At 40.3% G+C, this 24,692-nt stretch overlaps 1 protein-coding gene across 2 annotated transcripts in view; it reads right to left on the minus strand.

Moving 5' to 3' along the window:
- The window catches only part of GADL1 (GAD like acidic amino acid decarboxylase 1), a 618,248-nt gene that overhangs the window by 332,086 nt on the left and 261,470 nt on the right, over nucleotides 1-24,692 (minus strand). For both annotated transcript variants that reach the window (XM_085630569.1, XM_085630571.1), the window contains exon 9: nucleotides 22,431-22,547. In XM_085630569.1, coding sequence (XP_085486695.1) covers nucleotides 22,431-22,547 — 117 coding nt within the window. The remainder of the gene's footprint in view (nucleotides 1-22,430; nucleotides 22,548-24,692) is intronic.

The raw sequence follows: 24,692 nt of genomic DNA on the forward strand, positions 1-24,692 counted from the left end.
AAATTATGGTAGACTAGAGAGGTAATTACGGCCGCTCCTTCGATTTCCTGATGATATGCTGACGGAGAGGACGGTGACACTGCAGGACAGCTGTTAGCCTGAATCTTTGACGGACTGAATTAATGCCCAAAATCCTGATGAACTTAACCTGCTATAATTGATGGGCATAGATTTGCGAGACTGCCAGATTTGACATAGAGGACGACTTTAGCCAGAATAGGTAAATATGAATGGCAATTTGATCAAATGAATGATTTTAATCTGCAAAATTAATATAAATTGGATTTGAACATCTACAGAAATGAGTCGGGTTGTTTATTCATTGAAATGTGTTAATGTAAAGGTTAATTAGATAATTAGGATTTCACTAAACTACAACTAACAGATCCGTCCCGGTTGGGAGGATAATACCAAATGTGGAATCTAGGGCCTAATGAGTAGGAGAAGGGTATGTAGGGTTGTTGCTCATTAGGGTAAAGTGGTATCTTCCTCCCTCATTATTCAGCGCTTGGAAGGATAATCGCCTCTTGCACAGATTAATGGTAAGTGTGTTGGTGTTATGGGCCCCACCAGCGAATGTATGGATAGTGAGTGTGTGTGAGATCGTTTAGTCCGCGGCAGTAGGGAGGGATTTTGCACTCCGCGCTGCATCAGTTTTTCTGGTAGAAGAATGATGGTTTGTTATTGTTTGGTTTAGTGATTATTGCTTGCACATTGTTTATTGATTTTGGTAAATTGATTGGTATTGATTTATGTACTAACCCTCTATGTTGAGTTGTGTTGAGTTTAATGTTGTTGGTACGGCTTCTGGGATGTAGGAAGTCGGAAGGTTGTAACGGTTCCGTAGTAGAGCAGAGGTAAGCGCTGCTCTCGGAAAAGACGGAATTGTTGTTGCCCTGTAAGGACACAGGGGAAACGTGTGACAAGTGAAGTTGCACGGCGCATTGTCTGGGTTCGATTCGGTGACATCGTCGTGTGTTGCCATTAGAGACATTATATAGTGTGAGAGAAGTGTGTATGATAGCGAAGGTTACCTGTGAAGTTCTGGTCTTAGGTACCAGGGATCCAACTGGCATTCCGATAACGCTTATCACTGGAAAGGTAATAGGCACTCTCTGAGATTGTTAGAAGGACAAAGGAGAGGTAAGCGCTGCTTTGTTAACGTATGTCATAATTCTGTAGTAGGACAGACTGTTCGCTGTTCTCGGGAAAAGACAGGATTCTGTGTGAATGTACTACATTTTCTGGTGTGAACGAGTGTGAATGCAAAGGCATTTGGGTTGATTGCGAAACTCTGGGTTTATTTCTCAGGAGCATTGGGTCTCCAACTATGTGTCCTAAATACTAGAGAAACAATTAGCTAATGCTTGTTAGAAGGGTGAAGTAGAGGGATGCGCTACTTTATCAACGGAAGTAATGATTCCGTAGTAGGGCAGAGGTAAGCGCTGCTCTCGGGAAAGACAGAATTCTCGTGAGAAAGGTCTTTTGCTGTTCTTTGGTTAGCGAAGCGGACAATGGAGATGTTTCTATGTTGTTACTAACAGAAGTGTAGAAAATTGAAACAAAAACTTACAGAGCGGATTTGTAAAGGAGGGGTAGACAGAAGCAGGAGCAGGAGCTGCCGCAGCGGCTGCTGACGTCAGAACGACCGTGCTGGGATTGGACAGTCGGTCGGAACTGTGAAACGCTCCGGATTGGTGCGTTAGTGTACGCCACGCTAGGATTGGAGAAGAAACAGGGTGACGTAGACGCTCCTTATTGGTGCGTTAGTGTGAGTCGCGCTAGGATTCGAGGACTGTGACAGTGACGTGGACGCTCTGAATAGGTGCGTTAGTGTGAAGTCGCGCTGTGATTGGATAGATTAGCGGTACAGTTGTAAAGAGGGACTAGCGTTGTGCGAAAGACAAGAAAATTTATTACGACCCACCAGAGAAAGAAAAGGAAACCTGGTTAGGGAGAATTAAGAAGTGGTTTAAGAAAGACAAACCAGTTACGACTAGGGAAGGACAGTTACTTCCTCCACCGAAAACCCCTGCATCCTTTATGATTGCGAAATATGGGTATCATACTTGTATTTGGTTGGATAACTGGGTGAGATACACCAAGGACGACGGAGTGTTAGCTTTTCCAGAGCATGGTTCATTTAATTTGGCTGTTTTAAGAAACTTAAGGGAAAGAATGATGAATTTGGAACCAAGACCTAGACCGACACAGTTTGAGGCTTTGACAGAATGGGAAGACGAAATGCATGAACGAGAGAGACAAAGAAGTGGTAGAGGATATAGGTACTGGTTTAGAAGGCCATACGGACACGAAACGCATAGTGATCGAATGAAAAGATGGCGAGATGCGAGCATGACTGAGGGTGTGTTCCCTGTAAGAACTGTAGGAGAGAATGAAGGTCGAAAGTGTGCGGAAAAGAGGCATAATTTGGAGTCGAGAGGGTATGGAGCGAATGAGTCTGAGGATGATGTTCTTGATGATATGTTCTATAAAAATCCACCACCATATACATCAGAACCAGAAATGTTAACTCCGAGTGCCCCAATGAGAGAAACAGTGTGAATTATAAAATCGGAACCAGAATCCCTAAGCTTGAGTAAAAATAGTGGTACCGGGGAAGTAGAAAAGAGATCAGAAGGAAGAACAGATGGAGAAAATTCTGTAGAATTAGCAAAAACAACTCTGGAATTAACTGAAAAAATAAGAGAATTGACCAAGAATCTAGAAGCAGTAACTGTTCCAGTAACAATAGGTCCAGTAATGCCCATTTTTGAAAAACAGAAGGACAGTGAGCATTGTTTGACAGTCCCTTACAGAAATAGTAACCCTGTAGAACAACCAAGAGTGAGACAGAATGAGAATCCATGGAGGCAAACTATGAGTGCAATGGAACCAAATTTTACAAATAATCCATTTGTAGATCAGAATTGTGCAGAGAGACGTATGACAATGATTGAGATAGTGTCAGAAACACAAAATGATTTTGGACACGGAAGAATAGAAAAGCCAGTAGGACCATCAACAGACGAGTTAAGTGAATGGTTAAGAAGCTTGCAGAAGAAAGACAAAGAATCCCAATCAATTGATATGGCCAAGTTACGAATGGTATTGGAAGAATTAATCGTAGGGACCATCCCGACAGAAAAATTGAAAACCTATCAGGATGAAGAATTATTATTTTTGTGCAAAAGTGCAACCTGGAGAGCGAAAAACTTGCATGAAAGGTTAGAAGAAGAAGCAAATGAAATGGGAATTGATATTGAAAAGGTAAAGGCCTTACAGAAACCTTACCGAGTAGAATTCACTGAAAAGGACATTGAGAACATGAACACCACAGGACGAATAGGTCAAATTAAGGACATAATCATTTTGCTGTGGAAATGGGGAGACGTGGATAAATGGAGAAGCAGGTGGTATAGAAAACGTGATTATGCCTCAGATAAGACATTTTCAGCCTTTCCTGTGAGAGAAAAAGAGAAAGTAGTGACAGAGTGCCCTATGAGAGAGATTCCAGGAGGAGGATATGTACATGTTCCATGGACAAGACAGGATATTTTGTCATTTACGAATGACTTTCCTCGACTACGCGAAAAGCCCGTCGAGTGGTACAGACAGGTAGACAGATTTGTAAAATTGTCAAAGGTACTAGGGATTGATTTGAATAGTCTGTTTGATATAATAGTGCCCGCAGACCTATGGTCAGAGTGTAAATTAATGATAAATTGGCCAACCAAGGAATACCCTAGGGATCCTAAAACAGGAGCACCAGACCCTGAGGTAATGAAGAAATATGAGCAGGTTATGGTATTTTTGAAAAATAAAGTGCCCCCTAAAGAAACAGACTGGGTAAAATTTGATCGAACACACCAGGAAAGTAAAGAGTCAGTACATGCATACTATGAGAGGCTAATACAAGCTTTTAAGCAGTTTAGCGGAGACGACAATCTGAGTGAAAAGGATTTGAGCCATTTTGTATACAGATTTGTATATGGTTTACGACCAGAAATTGGTGATATGATTAAACAGCATACGGTAGATTGGCAAAACAAGAAAATAGATGAAGTATTGAGACATGCTAAATACTTCAGTGATGAAATTGAAGCAAAACAGCGAAAGTTAAAGGAGAAGGCAATGTGGGCACAGGTAAAGGTAGCGGAGAGACAGGAAGCACAATTGGTGGAAGAAGCAGAGACCAAGCCAAAATGTAATAATGGGAAGTACAAAAGGAACATTGAGGAAGCTAAAAAGAAATTTCCGTGTCATAATTGCGGCAGGATAGGGCATTGGAAATCTGAGTGTAAGTTTCCTCCAAGTACTAACAATGAAAATCCATCATTGAACCCACAGGTGCAGCATGAGGTGAGTGGTCAACTGCAGCAACAGCAGCAAGTTGTTCCCCCACAGAATCAGGTGCCAAAGCCGCCTTTTCCACAGAGCAGAAACACACAGAAGTATAGTAGTGAATCGGGATTCTACAATGAAGAACAGGTAAATAAACTGCCACGCGCTAGCGCTGTCTCACAGTATTGGCTGCAACGTGATGAGAGTGACGCAGAAGAGAGCTATTGACGGTGCCGAAGGGAGGAAGAAGAGTGCGTACTTGGCGCAACTCTAGAAGTAGACCAGACAGGACCTTTTGTAGATGGGAGGGTTAATGATGAAAATATTACTTTCCTAGTGGATACTGGTGCTACTCGATCAACTGTTAGATCAGCTGATGTTAAGAATCTTCCTCTCTCGGATGAAACGATCCAAGTAGTTGGTGTGTCCAACAGGCAAATTAAGACCTATCTTACAGAACCAGTGAAAGTCAGCATAGAGAAATGTTCAGAAATGCACCGCTTTGTGGTGTGTGACACCAGTCCTGTGAATTTATTAGGTAGGGACCTGTTGTGCAAAATGAATTGCACTATATTTTGTGCTCCAGATGGAATAGCTTTTGAAACAACAGATGATGATGTATTGTATAAGATGACCCTAGCTAACAGAGAAAGTGAAGTTAGTGAAACATATGCTGTATTCAACCCTGATGAATTACCAAAGGAACTGAGAAACTCTGTAAAGCCAGAGGTTTGGGATTTCACTGGAGAGGATGTAGGACTAATGAGAAATGTAGATCCAGTTAAAATAACTGTAAAAGAAGGAGTAACGTATCCAAATGTTTCACAGTACAGATTGACACCTGAAATAATTGAAGGTGTAACTCCTATAATAGAGAAAATTATCAGACAAGGAATCTTGAGTGAAATAATGAGGACTCCATGTAATTCACCGATAATGGGACTGAAAAGGGAAATTCAGGATAGTGCAAGATTTGAGAAAGGTGAACAAAATTGTGGTATCATGTTGTCCCATTGTACTAAATCCATCAGTGAGTTTATATCAGATTCCCCATGATGCAGAATGGTACACAGTAATTGATCTGTGTCATGCTTTCTTTGCCATCCCATTGCACCATGACAGTCAGCAAATTTTTGCATTTCGGTTTGGTGAGCGTATTTTGGCATGGTGCCGAATCCCACAGGGAAATACAGAGAGCCCCTCAATATTCAATCAGTTGTTAAAGAGGTCTTTGGCGAGTCTAGAAATGCCAGAAAAGTCTGTACTGGTACAATATATTGACGACCTTTTGGTGGCGTCAAAAACACGTGAAGCCTGTGAGGTAGATACAATAGCCTTACTGAATCATTTGGCAGATGGAGGACTTAAAGTGTCACCTGCAAAACTACAGTTTTGTAAAAAGGAAGTGCAGTATCTGGGACACAACGTTGAGAAAGGACTAAGGAAAATAACCATAGACAGAATCAGAATAATAAAAGGAATGAGTGCTCCCATGACTCAAAGAGAAGTAAGAATGTTTTTGGGAATGGTAGGGTACTGCCGTCAGTGGATAGGGAACTTTTCCTTGATCGCAAAGCCTTTGGTGCGATTAACGGGAAGTGATGTAAAAGATCCCCTTGAATTAAACAGAGAAGAATTGGCAGCATTTAGACAATGCCTGACTATGAAAAGGAATTTGAGTTGTACTGCAGTGAGAGAAATGGATGTGCACTTTCTGTGTTGACCCAGAAACATGGAAAATTGAGAAGACCAATTGCATATTTTTCCTCAATGCTAGATCCAGTAGCTGTAGGTTTACCTGGATGTTTAAAAGCGGTGGCTGCAACATGTCGTAGTCTGGAGCAGAGTTAGGGAATTGTGATGGGATATCCATTGAAAGTGTTTGTACCCCATGATGTAGCAATTCTGTTGACAAGGAGTCATACTCAGTATATGACACACAGTCGGCTGACTAAGTATGAAAAGGTCATATTGGTTGCAACTAATGTGAGTCTTGCAAGATGTGTGAATGTGAATCCAGCTACATTGTTGCCTGATAATGAGATTGTGGAGGTAAGAGATGAAGTTGATCATGATTGTCTGGATGTACTTGATTTTTGTACCAAACCACGACCAGACATAAAAGATGTACCTTTGCCAGAAAGTGATTTTGTGATGTTCGTTGATGGGTCATGTTTGAGAACAGATGAAGGAGTGCTGAGTGCAGCGTATGCAGTCTGCACAGTTGCAGCAGTAATTGAAGCCTCATATTCGAAAGGAGTGAAATCAGCCCAGGTAGCTGAACTTGTGGCTTTGACTAGAGCATGCAAGATTGGGAAGAGTGTGAGAGTGACTGTGATAACTGACAGCCAATATGGCTTCGGAGTCGTGGAACTCCCATTAAGAATGCAGAAGTGGTTGGAAAATTGCTTGAGGCGATACAGCTGCCTAAACAATTGGCTGTTGTAAAATGTGCTGCACATAGTCAAGGTGGTGATTACATTGCCACCGGGAACAGGTACGCCAATGACATGGCACAGTATTGTGCACAAAATCAGAATTCAGTCAATCGGGCTAAGGAAAGAGAAATGTCTTCTTGCTCATTGATGTTCACTAACATTGTGGGAACTTGGGAAGAGGTAAAACAATTGCAGAATGAGGCAGGAGATGAGGAAATGAGACAGTGGGTAAAAGCAGGATGTGCCCCAAGGTGTGGGTCTATAGAGATGGAAGACCAGTTATGCCAAATAGCATGATGTCTACCATGGCACGGATGTATCATGGCCAGGGACATATTGGACGGGACGCTATGATCAGGTCATTTAAACAGACCTGGTACAATGCAAAATTCAGACTTGTAGCAGAGAGTCTTTGTCAGAGATGCTTAATATGTCAGCAGTACAATCCTGGCAGGAAGACAGTAGTGGGTCTGGGAACAATAGGTTGAGAAGGAGGGCCTTTCACCAGAATGCAAGTAGATTTCATTGAGATGCCTCCCTGTAACAGATTGAGGTATGTTTTGGTAGTGGTCTGTCTATTCTCCAGATGGGTGGAAGCATTCCCAACAAGAAGAAATGATGGGTTGACAGTAGCCAAGCTACTGTTGAGAGAATTCATCCCCAGGTTCGGGTTCCCAATGACAATTGAGTCAGACCGAGGAGGACACTTTCATAATGAGATTGTAGGATTAATTTGTGAAGCATTGAATGTACAACAAAAACTACATTGCGCCTACCGACCAGAGGCTTCTGGTGTGGTTGAACAGATGAATGGTACTATCAAAAATAGAATAGGGAACATGTGTTTGGCCACAGGTATGAAATGGCCTGATGTCTTGCCTCTTGAACTCATGACAATCAGGGCCATTCCAGACAGAACCACAGGATTGAGTCCTCATGAAATAATCATGGGACGTGCAATGAGACATGTGTTTATACCAGTCAACAAGCTGATGACAATTTCTGATGACTTGGTGTTGGAATACTGTAAAGGCCTGGCTGACGCAGTTCATTCTGTGTTTTATCAGGTTGGACCAGATGCCACCACACTTGAAAAGAAGCAAGCCCATGATCTGAGCCCAGGTGATTGGGTAAGGATAAAAGTCCACAGAAGAAGAAACTGTCTGGTTCCAAGGTGGGGAAAACAACGACAAGTCATTTTGACCACGACAACAGCTGTGAAGTGTGCTGGACTGAAAAACTGGATCCATGCCAGTCATACATTGAGAATTCCAAATCCAGTGGACAGCACAGCAAAGGAATACTTTGATGAATCAGAATCAAGCACTGAATCAGATGACGAAGGGTCAAATACTCAAGGAAACTCTGAAAGGGGGGAAACAGAACAAAGATCAGCTTTAGTCCCCAGAAAGGTCGCTCTGAGAAGAAGATTGCAGATTTCCGAATCTAGCGATTCTGGAAACGAGCAAGAAGCGCAGGGTACCAAGAAGGAACACAGGAAGAAAAGAGGAAAGAGTACTGAAGACGCAACAAAAGAAATTCGTGGAAAGGAAGTACCAGATGAGAGACTGAGAGAAATTCCACCTGAAGTAACAAATCTAAGTGAACAAGGGACAGGTACAGAGAGAGAGGGACAGATTTCTGTGGAAGACCCCCGAGGAGGTGTAGGGAACTGCAGCAACTAGTTAGGTGAAGGGGCAAGTAGCCAGCAGGAAGATTGCGTGCCGGAGACCCGAGAAGAGACAGAAGTAGGGAAAACAAGACAAGTGGTGGAAGAAGAAGTCGCTGAAAAGACAAAGCAAGTTGAGACAGAGTCTGAAGAGAGTGAAAATGAAATACCTGAAGGTCGAGTTCTAAGAAAGAGAGCTTGGAGGAATGAAAAGAATGACAAAGGAAGTAAAGTAAAAAGAGTTGCAAGAGATGATGTTTGGCCCTTAAAATAAGGAAACTGAGATACAGACTGACACCAGTGAATTCACCAAGAGCTGAACAGGTGAATGAAGTGACGAGTCAAGAAAAATCAAAAGAAGACAAATTAACTGAAGACAAAGAGAGTAGAAGAACAAGGAAACCTAACCAGAAGTATAAGTCACCAGAATGGACGTACATGGCTCTGCCTGAACAGGGAGAAGAGGCAGATTGTCAAGGAAATGCAGAGGAGACTGTACTGAAAGTGGTTGAGGATGAAATAGAATCGGAAATCCTGAGAGTTCTCCTATCCGACTTTGGAGAAGAAGAAACGGAAGTTCAGGAAAATCCATTTTTGGAAGACGAGAGGAGAGTGAAGAACGATGAGATGCCCAACTGAATAAGTTAAGAAAATTATTGATGAAGAAAAGAAGATATTAAAGTAAAAATAGTGACTGGTAGAACCAAATAGGTGTTAGAACCTTAGGTTAGGAAAACTAGTTGTGAAGTAGAAGAGGCTAAGTCAAAAGACACGGTCCATTTTAACAAGATGGCTAACATAGAAAGTAGTAAAGGTAGATGTACATTCATGAAAAGATGGTGTAAAATGTGTTGTTGTTGTACAGGATTATTAATGCTTTTATGGAGCATCCTTGCTCTTGTCATTTCCTTTAAGGCTACTATAGACACTTTAGAAGGACATAGTGAGAATAAAACTAATATAGGGAAGATTCCAAAAGTAGTTCCAACTAGAATAGATAAAACTTATTTGCATAAAGACAGGTCAATAACAGATTTTTCTAATAATGTGTTTTCAAAATTATTGTATGAATATGTAAAGACAATGGATGTACGGGACTGCTACGTATGTATGCAGTTACCTGCATCTGTTTCTGAGGGAGTGACTTATCATCACCTTCCGGCAACGTATGGTATAACATGTAGTCTAATAGCTAGTTTGTTTTATGAGACAGGGAAATTAGAATATTATTTTTCAGATGTAGATAACATTTTTGCGCAAGTGCCTTCTTATAATAAATTGAACAAAGTGAAGCCTGCTAAGGTATTAGGTGAATTCTTTTTGGAAACTAATGAACTAACATTAGAATATATTTTTAGAAACAATCTGACATGCAGTTTGAAGAAGGAGGAAAAGGCATTCCTAGACATGGTTGAGGAAAGGAGATTGAAAATGCAAAAGAAAGCAGCAGAAGGGAAAGTGGAGAAAACAATCTGGGATATAGAGAAGGACAAAAATTTGAAAGGAGAAGCTAGTCCAACTATAGCTTTAGATTGGCCTCAGAAAGGGAAATTTTGCATTCGAAGGAATCAAACGGCGTATGATAATTATTTTCTAGGTAATAGTGAGTGCCATGATACATATCAAATCATGGGTGGATGGGGATTCAAAGGTGGAAGAGATCCAGTCTTTCCTGGATTATATTTTATTTGTGGGAACAGGGCATATTATCGTTTGCCAGATCATTGGTATGGCACATGTTACGTAGGCCTGGTCTTTCCAAAAATCTTTCATATGGATAGAGGAGAAGATGGTGTACATAGCTTAAGTAATCATTCAGCTAGGACCATGAGAGAATCTTGGTCAGAAATTGTAGGTGATATTTTTCAGGCAATGATACCAGCAGTGGGAATAACTCTGAATGCAAACAAAATTAGAAAATTGTCAACTGTAGTGGATCGCTTGTCAACAAGCACCGCTGGAGGATTTTTATTGGTTAATACTGAAATGGTTGCCATGCGTGCTATGGTAATGCAAAATCAACTTGCCCTTGATATTTTATTGGCAAAAGAGGGTGGAGTCTGTGGAATGCTGAAAGTTCAACACTGTTGTACTTACATTCCTGACGAAAGCAAAGATCTGAAAACTTATATTAAGAATATTACTGAATTACATGATGAACTTGCTCCACTGGAGGTTGAAAGTGTTTGGGATAGAATTGGAAAGAAAATTGCTGCTATTAAAAATGTCTTAGTGAAACTAGGTAGTACTCTTATAGGTAAAATATTGTTTCCATTAACATGTGTAATCTGCATAGTTTTAATGCTAAGATTATGTTGTATCTGCTGTAGAAACAAGAAAAATAAGAAAAGAATAAAAAGTGAAAATTCAAAAAGAAAAGATAAGAAACAAGAAAGAGAAATTGAAGAAATAGAATTGGAGGAGTGGAAGGAGAGTATGTATGAATCAGTAAAAAGAGAAGACGTAGGTGAAACTGAATTATGATTGAGAGCAAGAAAACATTTTAAAGATTCCGTAAAGACAGAACAACATTTTTGGGTGGTGTGGTGATAAAATCACCAAAGGGGGGTGTGCTGGAGCGGGTTATGCAAAATTTTGTATACCCACCCCATTTTGCATGTCGTTTTATTAATTAGATTAATTAATTAATTATAATCGTACTAATGGTTTGGAGTGATGTGAGAATAACTAACCAACCTCATTAATGACCGAAATATACGTGGGATTTGCATCTGCATGGCCTAATTAATTACGTGAATTAAATTCTGTACGCATACTAATGATAGATAAATAGAATGTTGCATGATATATGTTGCTTTAGTGATGTAACTGTAATTCGTGCTTTATTTTGTAAGTATAAACCGATTGAGTGTTGCTTTTGGCTAGATAAATACATGCACATATGGGTATTAGCGAGTTAACAACATTTAATTAGTCATATCTATGTATTAATTACGTTTTTGTGTTTCTTTTCTTAAGTTGACCATTTCGAGTGGCCACAAAATGGTTGACTCCTGTATCCGATGAAACCGGCTCCATTGCTCAAGGTTCGGGGTGAAGTGCGCATGCGTCACCGCTAGCAACTGTGGCCTGGACCTGACCCCAGATGAACATGTACCTTCCAAGGACAGCCTGGGACGTCAGCCAAATATATTTGAACAAAGACTGTTGTGTGAACCGGAACTGGCAAGGGTCATAACCTAAAAGACACTTTTGTGAGAACCCAAAAGGATGATCCCTGATTGTCCAATCAGCGAACTCGGATGCCCAAATTTTGTTACTTGTTATCATCAATTTTACTATAAATTATGGTAGAATAGAGAGGTAATTACGGTCGCTCCTTCGATTTCCTGATGATATGCTGACGGAGAGGACGGTGACACTGCAGGACAGCTGTTAGCCTGAATCTTTGACGGACTGAATTAATGCCCAAAATCCTGATGAACTGAACCTGCTATAATTGATGGGCATAAATTTGCGAGACTGCCAGATTTGACATAGAGGACGACTTTAGCCAGAATAGGTAAATATGAATGGCAATTTGATCAAATGAATGATTTTAATCTGCAATATTAATATAAATTGGATTTGAACATCTACAGAAATGAGTCGGGTTGTTTATTCATTGAAATGTGTTAATGTAAAGGTTAATTAGAGAATTAGGATTTCACTAAACTACAACTAACAGATCCGTCCCGGTTGGGAGGATAATACCAAATGTGGAATCTAGGGCCTAATGAGTAGGAGAAGGGTTTGTAGGGTTGTTGCTCATTAGGGTAAAGTGGTATCTTCCTCCCTCATTATTCAGCGCTTGGAAGGATAATCGCCTCTTGCACGGATTAATGGTAAGTGTGTGTTGGTGTTATGGGCCCCACCAGCGAATGTATGGATCGTGAGTGTGTGTGAGATCTTTTAGTCCGTGGCAGTAGGGAGGGATTTTGCACTCCGCGCTGCATCAATGGAGGCACTGCTGAGTTGCAGAAGTCCACTTTCAGTTCATCATTGACCCATGTTGCTGCAGGAACAGACTCTCGCTGCTGGGAAGGATAGGGAAAATGACATTTTTAAAAACTTTGAAAGCTTTACCCTTTGTTAAGATTGCAAGGTTTAAAGAACTGTGCCAAGTGGTGAGACACTAAAAGTTACACACACCCAAAGTCATTGATTTACATATGTAAAAAGTTGCGGCTTATTCAAGGGTGAACCATGATGGCATCTATCAGTGTATTAAGGTATGCACAGAGAAAGTAGAAGTGAGTATTCTTAAGGAATTGTGAGAGTAGCGGTAATGTAACGGAAATCAAAATAAATAAACACCCGCCTATTTGTAACTTTGTGAGTGTTCAAAACTTTTCCTATGTGTATCTGCATTTGTAATACCTAAATGGTCCATGGGAGACTGTTGCAGAGTGTGGAAAATCTCTTAACAGTCACCATTTTAACAAGGTAGGCGGGTGTGGCAAGTTAATTTATTTGATGTGAAATCATTTAACATTATTTACCATAAAAAGAAAACTTGCAACAGAGCATTCTCCGGCATTGACCCGAAAATCTGAACTCCCAGCCTATGGAAATCAGACTCATCCCTTCGATTGCATTCTTCAAAAAAGAAGTGAAATCTTTACTTATGACCACACTTCTATGCCAGGTGCACTATTGTGACTCTTGATCTTCTCCCTTATCAATCATTCATCTGCTGTATCCTGTATATTTTACCTACTGAATTATCCTATGGAAGTTACTTCCTCATTTTGCTACTTTAAACAGTGTGTTCCTCTGTAGTGTATGTGGCCGGTCTTGTGTTTCTTACTGTTACTTATTTCGTATCACTTGTAAAGCGCTCTGATACCCCCTCGGGTCATGCTCGTGCTATATAAAACGTTATAAATGAATAAATGGAAAAACACCCAGAAAATAGGGGATATTTGTGAAAGGTCACTATTAAGAATCAATATGATAAAGGAAAACTGGCACACATGGGATATTTTTGAATATCAATCTTTTCCATGCGTAAATGCCGAAACCTAATGGTAACGCACATATTACGTAGAATTTTGTGAATTTGATGAGAAGCCTAAAAAGTCATATGCCTACACACATCCCAGAATGTGCAAATATTGAGGAAATATATGCCCATGTTGCCATTTACACATTATTTCTAAACGGAGAAGGAACTTTTAGCATGATTCTGATATCTTAATAGCAAAGCCAGTCCATCATAATCTAAGTTGTCTGGGAATTCCATATGTATTTTGGGTTAATCTGTACAGATGCCAACATTATAGCCCACAAGTAGTGTGAGATCAGAAGATGGATAAAAATACCTAAAAGGCAAAATCTATAATAAAATATTTGGTAGCAAGAGAGACCCAAAAGGTTTATGCCAGTTCTCTCTCCTTTCAATTTCCAGTGTTTAGGCAAATTAATGATTATGCCAAATGAGTGATATAAAACATTTATACATGTATAGTTCATGCCTATTTGAAAGAGAAACCTCTTATAAATCTTCTGCTTAGATGAGGACGCTTGACTCACAGCCAAAAATGTGAACCATGGCAATCATTTGATAGGTTTGTTATCAATTGATGTTCTGCTTGTGCATAGCTTGTCATAAAAAGGAAAAGGATCTAAAATCATTTTATGTCCTATGGCTCTCTGGGTAACTCTTGCAGACATCAAGCACCGGACCAATGGAATACTTAGGCCACTTCCTTTCCCTACTGCTTAAGGTGTATCTCTTTCAGGGTTGAATCTCTCAGGATTAGCCAGAGCATGATCAAATACATTACTTCTCTAAAGCCTATTGAAAGCTACAATCAGGATATTTGTCAGTGTGAATCAGTAGTTCATAGAACACTTAATATCATGATCATTTCATGTGACTTGTACTGGCTGCTAGCAAGATCCTAGATCCATTTGAATCTGGCCTATGAGGCTCTCAATAAATGTGCATGTAGCCTTAGCTACCTCTTTAAGAAGCTAGTTGTGTCTTCCTAACTCTCCCACTGTAGACTGAAAGCATGACTCCTCCTAAAAGAAAACTCAGAGTCTGCAGCTTTCTTTTGCTTGGTCCCTTCTGTGCCCTGGATATGTGTAAATGTAGGGCTTATTTCACCCCAGAGGTATTTTATCAAGGGTCTGGTGTATGCCATGTGTTTTATACATTTTAGAGAAATGTGTTGGTTTTGTTTCAGTAAAGGTGATAGATTACCCTAAAGCCAATCCATGTGGAAGTAAAATTGGAGTAACCATTCGCTTAATTCTAGACATGAATGTATGACCAACAGGATCTTGAGTTTTTCTCAAAAAGGTAATTTACAGTACCATGATCTTACAATTGTGCTATATTGAAGTGTGAGACGGAGTACAAGAAATAAATATTACAGTAACATTATTTATCAGTGCTCATCACATCATAGCTATTTCCCAATCTATAATATTTTTGTGTGCGTGTAAGATTTTGAGTCCGTCCATGTTAAGTTCTGTGGTGCTGTTATAACAGACAAAAAAGAGCGATGCATAAGTTGGAGGCCAAAGCATATTTATTTTGTTACACTTCCCTCTTCTCTCACTGGAATACCTAATGCCCGTGATACAGGCAGCAAACTGAATGACTTTATACATGTAGAGGTGAAGGATTTTGGTTGGGTTTCTATGACTATGGACTACCCACTATAGGAATAAAACCCATATGTATTTATCAGCTCTCTGTGAGGGGGTAGCCAGAAAAGTAAAACACCCCACTTTGAACCATATGACCATACAGATGTGAGAGACGCATGCAATTCTGACTCTTTCTAGGAAGGTGCACTGGAATTCTGCTCCTCAGTGAAGTTCTTTCACATTCTCATTCCATTTACCTCCTACTTATTTTCTTCTATCGGCATTTTCTACCACTTCTCTTTCTTCCACCATGTTTGATTGAATTGCCGATTTCCCCTCCCCAAGCTGTGTTGTTGTTTATTCTTTTTGTAGTGTTATTTATTAGCTTCTGCATCTCTTTTGTGATGTGTAAATCACATACCGAAGCTCAGAAGGATCATATATGAATTGCCGTGTAGGTCCCACTGATCCATAGGAACCTTGCATTTGTTGGACAACTTCAACTTTGGATGAGGAGACTAGACTGATTCCAGGCATTCCCGCAGGATATGTTGGCCTAGAGACCAGTTGGCTCACAGTGTCACCACCAGTCTCCCTAGCCCAAACAGGGAGCAAATGGTTTCTGGCAACCACTGAACATGAAAACCCTGACCCACTCAGGGATCATGGTAACAGATCAGGAACCCTCTCGCTCAGTCACTCCTGCTTATTTGTTCTAAGAGAAATATACAGAGAATACACCGTAGGTCGTTTTCAATATATTTATTGAACCAACGTAATGTGCTGCGATAATCAGTAGACAGAAGCAGATAAAAGTGAATACAATCACCAAAAGAGTAAATAGCAGATATATATCCACCATGGTGCTAAGACAGTGTATATATGCAGGCATATAAAACAAAGTAGTAATCAGGCGTGCTCCTACTATGCAATCCCTACGCTATGTATGTCTAGAGTGTGTGTAGGTGTACAGTCAAGAATCTCTTGACGGGATAATCCAACCCTATCACCTGGCATGAGAGAATGTCAGTGGCGTAACAAAACCTTAGGAGGAACCCCCGCAATGTACTGCAAGGAGGCCCCCTTATTCGATCACTCTACCACCCACTTGTTTAAAGCACCTCACCCTCATAACCCACCTCAAAGCTAACAGCAGGGTTTCACTGATACAAATGGCTTCAATGAGATCAACAAGTTCTGCAGTCAGGGAGACATTAGGGTATATAAAAACATTTTTGGGGTGATATTGATTTACAAAATGGAGCTAAAGGGGAAAACGGGGAGATGCTTGGTGACCTGAAGGGATCCCAGGGCACAGTCATAGGGCTACGAGCATTTCAAAGTTAGTAGTGAGCAAAAGTGGTGCCTTTGTGCTAATGAAAATTCCATTTGCAATGCACCAATGGACCATGTTACCAGTCATTTTAATCTCTCACATTTTTCAAGCAATCTATCCCAGGCAGCTTCTCATCCTTAGCCCTCATTCTTTCTTCACTTTCTCTACTTTGGACAGTTCACCCGATCTCTTATTCTTCCAGCACTGTTACCCTTCTCGAGCATATTTTGGCCTCTCCCCCACTAGCACTGCTGCCATTTGCCTTTGTCATTCTTATTTCTATCACTCCCAGTTTCCCTTCCCCCTTCCTGTTTTATTCTCTCTCCCAGTTCTCTTAATTCCACTTTTCCTGCGGTTTAATCAATTTCCTTGAGGTTCCTCTTCAAACAGAAGCATATGTCCCTCATTCACATGCTGCTGTCATGATCCCTCACACTTCCACTTCTTGTTATCACAATTTCTCCCTCTGGTGTATTTCTCCGGGGTTTCTTTGCACCTCAGTCTCTCATTACGTCACTCTATCTCTTACAATTTGCTGCTTACCACCAACTCTGATTTTCTCATTCTCTAACCTATACCTCTAACTTCTCACACTCACCTTTATTTCTCCCGGTTTTACTGCCACCCTAACGCTCATTTTCCTCTCCCTTCTCATATTTACCTTCAACTTGCACACATCACATTCTCTAATATCTATACCATCCCTCCCTCTAACATTTAATTTTACCTTTGACGACTAATTATCTCTCTTCAATTAATCTCTTAATATCCACTTTATTCTTCTGATTCTCTCACTATCACCTCCCAATCCTACTCTCAGCACTGTCTCTGATTTTCTTGCTTTTGCATCCCCAGTTTCCAAACTACCTCCATCTTTACCCCTCTTGCTTATTTCCAAACTCCTATCACACTTGTTTCCTTCACAGATACCTCTCTCATTCCAATGCACCTACTTGCTTCTTGTTTCTGTCTTACTTTTATTACTCCAAATTTTCGTTTCAGCTCACTAAACTTCAGCTTCCCTTACTCCTTACCCTTTTTAATTCCTTATTTTACACTTGTGTCATCTTTCCTTCACATTCCATAACTTCACTCATCCTGTTACATGCATGCATGTCCAGTCTAAATTCCTTATCACTTTGCAATGTATGTTTCTCTCCCTTTTGGTTTTATCACCCACTCTTGCACAGTCTTTCCCTCAAGGGCTCAGGCTCCTGCTCATGCTCTGTGCCATTGTTCAGCCTTTGGTCTTACTCTTCCTATTCTTTCTGCTCTTACTTTCTTTTTTCCAACTTTTGTTCTTTTCCAGTCAGTTCCTTTCTTTATGTTTATTTTTGTTACTTTAATTTTCCTTTCAGATTTCTTACTCATTTTGTATTTCTTAGTTATTACCCCCTTTCTTATATCCTTTTTGCTTTTCCTTTATCACATGCTTTCTTTTTCATTTATCACCATTCCTTTCATTCTCTTCCATAGAGGTGTTTTCCATTATTTGTCTTTTTTCTACCCCTCACTTTTCATTTCCCCGATCGTTATCTCTCCCTTTGCCTCCCCTTCATTGTTCTTTTTACTTCACTATTCCCTTTCTTCTCTCTTCCTTATTTTAACTCTTATTTTCTTAGCATTTCTATGTCACCATGCTTGAGTCCTAACTCCTCCACTCTCAATTTTGTCACATACCTCTCCTCACTTGGTTATTTACGACACTATGACTAAGTTTATAGGATTATTTTGAAAACTTGCAATAGTCAAAGCCACAATAGAGCAAACTTCTCACTCAAACAACAGGTACAGCATCAACAGGAGCAGTTCAAGTTTCTCACATTCACAAGAAGCTGTTCATAGGTAGCAGCAGTACAACCTTCATTCACACACCCACAGCAGGTATTTAGCATATAGCAGCATTTGAAAAGAGAGGAAAATGTCTTCATGCAGGTTATGCATAAACAACACCGGTGCAAGTTTTCTTCACACAAAAGAGAAATAGCACACATAGCTGTAATGCAAGCTGTCCTGATGCAAAATAGGCATAGCAGAGGCAACTTCTGTGCAAGCTTCCTGCATACAAAGAACAGGCACACCATGAGTAACAGCACTGCAAACTTTCCTCGCACAGAAAAGGTACAGCATGTACATCAGTATTCAAATCGCTATTAAGCCCAGGCGGAGGCCTCCGTTCCGCCTGCGGAAAGTGTGGAGATTTGCCTCCTCTGCGTTACGCGGAGAACATGGAGAAGGCAAATCTCCACACACTCCGTGGTGGAGAGGAGTTGGCCAGCCCCAGCCTCCCCCCCATTAACCATTAATTATATATAACATAAAAGTAAATAAAAACAACTTACCTTGACTGCGGCGTCTGCAGGCTGCCCTCCTCCTCCTCCTTGCTGTCCTCCTCCTCTTCCTCGCTGGGCGTGCGCGCATGCGCAGCTTTTGCAGAGACGGTGAGGAAGAGGAGGAGGGCAGCCCGGGGACGCCGCAGTCCAAGTAAGTTGTTTTTATTTACTTTTATGTTATTTATAATTAATGATTAATAGGGGGGGCGGAGGCGGGTGGCGTAGCAGAGCAGAGCAGAGCGGAGTTCCACAGATTTTGTTCTCAACTCCGTGGCCCTCTGCGTAGCCCCGCTACGCACACTACACCCGGGGTAATCGCTATCACATCATGGGCAGGAGATGTGCAAGCTTCTCCCACACTAAACATGAAAATGTTAGCAGCAGCTGTAGAGGTCTCTTTAAGAAACAGATACAGCACAGAAAAGATGAGTACTGCAAACATCCCTCACAAGAGCGATACACCATGGGAAACTCGAAGCAATGACAGCCACACTCTTTAGAGAGGAGCTGTAGTGGCAGCAGCTGTGCAAGCATCTCTCGCCCAAACAGGTAGAACATCACAGCAGCAGAGCAAGCCTATATGACAAAACATGTGATGAAGTATGAAGGGATGGGTGTGCACAGGTGCCAACTGGCGACATGTCACATGTGACACCATCAGTCATTCCTGGCATTTAATCCACGGTTCAAACAAGGATTTCTGATCCCATGTTTAAAAGCTAAAACACAAAACTTCAAGTACCAGAATGTACAGTGATCTTGGATAAAAAGCTAGAACCAGCTGAGGTTTCTCATATGATGGCAGGAGAGTGTGGGTGTATGTGAAAATGTACCCACCACTTTGTCAAATATGACGGCATGAATTGTAAAATGTGATGGAATATACAACCTCAGTGTGCCATTAGGTGCATGTGAATTATGCATTTCAGAAGCATTTTTTTTTTTAAATCGTTTAGCTTTCAGAGTTATTATATATAGGTTTTAGAATTACCTGCAGGATCAAATATGCTTTTTAAAGATTGTTTCTTTTTATTTTATCAATGGTTCCAATTCAACTTATGGGGCATGCCTGAATTCCATTTTACTATGTGTTTTTTGGTATCTGTATATTATTTTCGTCCGTTTATGCCATTTAAATGAACAATACAAAATTGTAGTTTCGAGAGTTCATAGTGATTTAAGTAAAGAGGTAAGTCAGGGGATTCTGCTTCATTGAAAATGAAATGTGAATGGGTGATTGACACTGTGTCTTACTTTCTACATCCAGAGTAGATCAAACAAACACCGAGGGCTGGGTTTTGCATTAGGGACACCCAGTATGGCTGTCTTTGTTGGCACTGTGCCCCACTGCCCATGACCTCCTTCTCCATGGATTCCCTCGCTACCTCCCTCCATCGGTGCACCTCATCTCCCCATAACCCCAATTTATTGTCTTAGGCATGCTTTTCATACACACATAGTACACAGGGACAAGAATTCATACAAATGTGTAAATCAATGTAAGGAAATGTTACATAAGACAATGTGAGCTGCAAGGTGTAGGAATCATGTCATCCATACTGATCGGCATTATGGGCCACATGCATCATGCATTTTACTGGTCGCAAACGGCTGATTCGCGGAATTGGGCCGTTTGAGACCAGTAAAATGCTTTTTGGTATGTATGAATTCCAATTTGCGATTCGGTCACATGTTACCGAATCATGATTTGGAATTGCGAATACAGACCGATTCAGTATTAGGAAGGGGCGTGTTTAGGACGTCCTTTAAGGAAAACGGGTTGCATTTAAAAAAAATGTTTGCTTTATCTAAAAGAAATCACATACATGTGAAATAGCGATTACCTAATTGCAATACGTAGAGAATCGCAATAAGGTAATCGCTGTTTGAAATTAGTACATGTGGCCCTATACGTTTAGAGTGATTTCTCTGGAGAAACACAAACTCAGAATAAAAAATTTAACAGTGGTTGGGGTTGTATATATCAATGAGAAATTTTTTACTACTAAAATGAACCTTTTTTACAACCTTACAATAACAAAAGTTTGAGGAAATAAATAAGGTTCTAAGCGTATTCCTTGCAGTTTGCATGCAGGTCTTTAATAATGGTACATAGCTCACTGTGCTATATTATGAGACTTACGAACTGCAAGTACCAAAACATTCTCTGTGAGAAAAGTAGTAGCCTACTGAGCTACTACCATAAAATGTTAATCTGTGATCTGCTGGTTACACATTTGCAGGAAGCTCATTAACCTTTTCTACTACTTCTAAGTCAAAACCATGACTAGACAATAAACAGTTCTCTACAGCCAGCACATTATTCACCAGAGCTGGCCTATTGTTATTATTGTGCCTTGAAAAATTTGGGCCACTCAAAGATCTCTGCAGGCTGCTTTTGTCTCCCCTGTCGTCTGACTTGCCTTAAAGACGGTCTGCACTACTTTACAGTTTCCTTTTTAGTGCTCATCTCTGAGGCCCTGCTAGTGTAAATTGGAAGTGCAGCAGAAGAGTGAAACATGTTGTAACCCTCCAAGAGCCCCTCAATTTTGAATAAAAGGCACTCTTCAGTGTTTTTTTTTTCTTTGTTCACCTCTGCCACAAATGACAGGCCTCTGACCGGCCTCTGTAGCTTTTTTATGGTTGCATTGTTTTAAATGAAATAGATTCTCGGCAGCTGGGCTGCTGGATCTGTAGGGGCCCTCCCTCTGACCTCTGAGTTGCAGGGGCCCCCGCCCCGCAGGGGCTGCGGGGGCTTCCGTTACACCCCTGGAGAATGTAGGACCCCGTCTTTGTCACAGAATTGGACAACCCTCACTGAGATGTCAGACCGCTGCGTGGTGAAGTCTCAGCATGCAGGGACCCTCGGTGTCAGCTGAAGTGCCTCCTCTGCCAATCCTTAGAGATGCTTATTATTTACAATAAAAAGCATCCTTGCGATGCACATATATATTAGCAATGTTATGGATATGTACATAGCCCTGTGGATGAAGATAGAATGACATTTGTACATTGTGTGTACATGTCTTGTACTTGGTGTTCGTGGCATCGTGATAAAGTTATGCGAAGCCAGATGTGTAAACAAAAGTAGTTCCAGAGAAACTAATCCAACATTGTCACGCACATGAATATAGGCAAAAGGTCACAGCAGTACTGTTATTGTGCAAAAAGAGGACAATGTAAGAAAATATGCAGCTGTGTTACAAGGGCCTAACTCGGGCGCATAACAGAATCATTTACTCTGTCTTGTAGTACCCTTACTTCACTATGCCCTTGTTACTGCGCATGGTAAATAGATCCTGTCTTCATCCAAAAACAACTTCTCTTACTTAAACTACATGGCAGGTCTGGACCTTCATTACCTAGTCTCACCACATTCCCTCCCTGCTTCTGCACCACTGATTTACATTCAGCCTACTCAGCCCTCTGTTGAAATACAGCTGAGAGAAGTGCCACAAATCCATGTGCCTTTTGGAATCTACTTCTAGCTGCTGCTGCTCTTTAATGTTCAAAGGGAAGCACAGCAAGAATGAATCACTGTCTCTTCCTTGTCAAGTGACCGACAGATGTGCAATTTGTGTGCCGAGGATGATCGAGGTGACAGGTTAGTTGAACCGGAAGGGTAAAGAGGTTGAGGACGGAGCAGAGTTGCCACAGATGATACGCTTCAGAGGCACACAATCTGTCTTAATAACAAAACCACTTACATCGACATGCAGCCAAAGTCCATACTTTTCACAGACATCTGCTATTTTATCCAGAGGATCAAAGGCGCCCAGGACCGTGGTTCCTGCTGTGGCACTGACTAGGAATGGTGTTGCCCCCTGTGGAATGATCAGAAACAGAGAAGTCACTTGCAGTGGCCACTCATACCTATACACAATAGAATAATAAAATAGCACAGAAGAACCTTGAATAGAAAGGATACAATATACAACGGACTGGCCCTGGCCTCAGAGAGGTTAGACGGTCTTGTCTTTAAAAAGGTAGACTTATAAATATCAGGCCCGCATTAATAAAGGAGGTTCCTTGGATTAAGACTGACAATGCTTTTCAGGTGCATGAGTTCATGTGTGTGATGGTTTATTCCCGGTTACGAGGCCTAATTGATAAAGGGTCTTGCATCTTTATGATGTGCAGATTGTTTAGGTGTGTGGTGTTCTCCATTTAAAGCTGCAACTAAATAAATAAATAAAGCAAATCGAAAGTCAATGCCACAGATAACCACTTTTCTAGTGGTACAGGAAACAGACTTGATTGTAGGAGTGACTAGTTTCTTATGTGGCACCAACACACCACAATATCGCTAGCCATGTTTTTTACGATTAGGATTGTGCTCGTTTCATCAGTTAATCAAAAGAACCGTCCCACAGTCAATACATTCGATTGGAGTGTTGTTGCTAGAGGGCAGCTTGATCACTACCCACGAGGAATGTGGGGGATGTGATACTGAATGTGTGTGCGTGTATGTCTATGATCAGGCGTCTGAGTACTTAAGTGAGTATTTCTGGAATTCAGAGTGTGATTAGGAGTGTGGCTTGGGAATAGTAGGTTAAACAGAGGCTATGCTTGTGAGCAAAACAATGTTTGACTCTGTCACAGGGAGGAATGAGACAATTATGCTATACTTATATAAAATCTGCAGGTAAAATGGTTGCATATACTTATACAAGCTCCTCTGCTCACAATGGGCACATTTATGACAATCAGCGCTTCACGATTGAAGGATGCAATAGAAAGCACCATCACATGCTAACATCATATGCTCAATTGTAGATTAAAAATACCTTTCCTTTTTAATAAGATATCACAGAAACAACACATTTTTCATTAAATTGTTGTGGCTGTTTCATTTTTCAGCTGTGTCTGTGGTAAAAGCTTTGTGTTCTTTAGTTCAGATAAATGATGAACCAGTTTAAATGTGTTGCACAAAACCTACCTTGAAGGTGATTGTGAACTCTATAATTCTGCCATCAACTAACCTTTTTATAGCTTTTATAAATAGGGTAATAATAGCAAGTTTTTTTCATTGTTACGAAACCTGGAATATTGCTAGACACAAAATTAATTGATTGGCTCTAGCTCTGACATGAAACTTTCAGATCAAACTTTGATTCAACTGCCAAAATTGTACATAACATAATTTTATTGTGTTCTCCTAAAATGGTCTTTTTTTAAAAAAAAAAAAAAAACAATCATGCATCAGCAAGTAAAATGAGCTAATAACATGATGAAAACTTAGCAGAGAAATGTCAGTGATTTGAATTGGTGCAATTGATGTGAAGAATGGATAACACATTCCAAATGTTCTTATATGATTTAAAAAAGAATTATAATTGATAGTAAGATGTTTTGAAAGTGTTTTTAAGAGTTTCTAAAAAGAAAGATAAAGTAGACTATCAGATTCTGTAGGTTTTATGCAACATGTAGAGATTGTTAGAAATTGTTAGAAATTTCAATTTAGACATTTATAAATACATTTTCAAAAGTGTTTAAATATAAATATTTCTATCTTTAAAAAAAGTCAAAATAACCTTTAAGATGATCAAAAAACAATTGCAATTTTCAAGACTTGGCAATCTGGTTTCTAATTTAATTTTTGAATACCCAAATGGACATTTGAAAGTTCTAAAAAATGACTCAAACTTGTTTGAAACTTTTAAGAAAGTTTAATAGTACAGGAGTAAATAAATCCAACTTTTTTTAAATACACCTCAAAATGGACCTTAAGTAAAAATGTCCAAACTTTACAGAGTGTTACATAACTATTTTTAATATAACACTTAACCAAGTTTAAAATTCTATCCAGTTAGCAAAATAATCCATCTATCATTTCACAATGCCGAACTTATTTACCAATGCTATGTATAGAATGTCTAACTAAACATTTTAAACTCCTAGAAAAATCTCAATCCTGTTTAAAAAGCCTCCTAATGGGGGTGTGGTTTAGGCACAGGGGAAGATGACCG

This window comes from Triturus cristatus, chromosome 10, assembly GCF_964204655.1.
Source record: "Triturus cristatus chromosome 10, aTriCri1.1, whole genome shotgun sequence".
NCBI classification, from domain to species: Eukaryota; Metazoa; Chordata; class Amphibia; order Caudata; family Salamandridae; genus Triturus; species Triturus cristatus.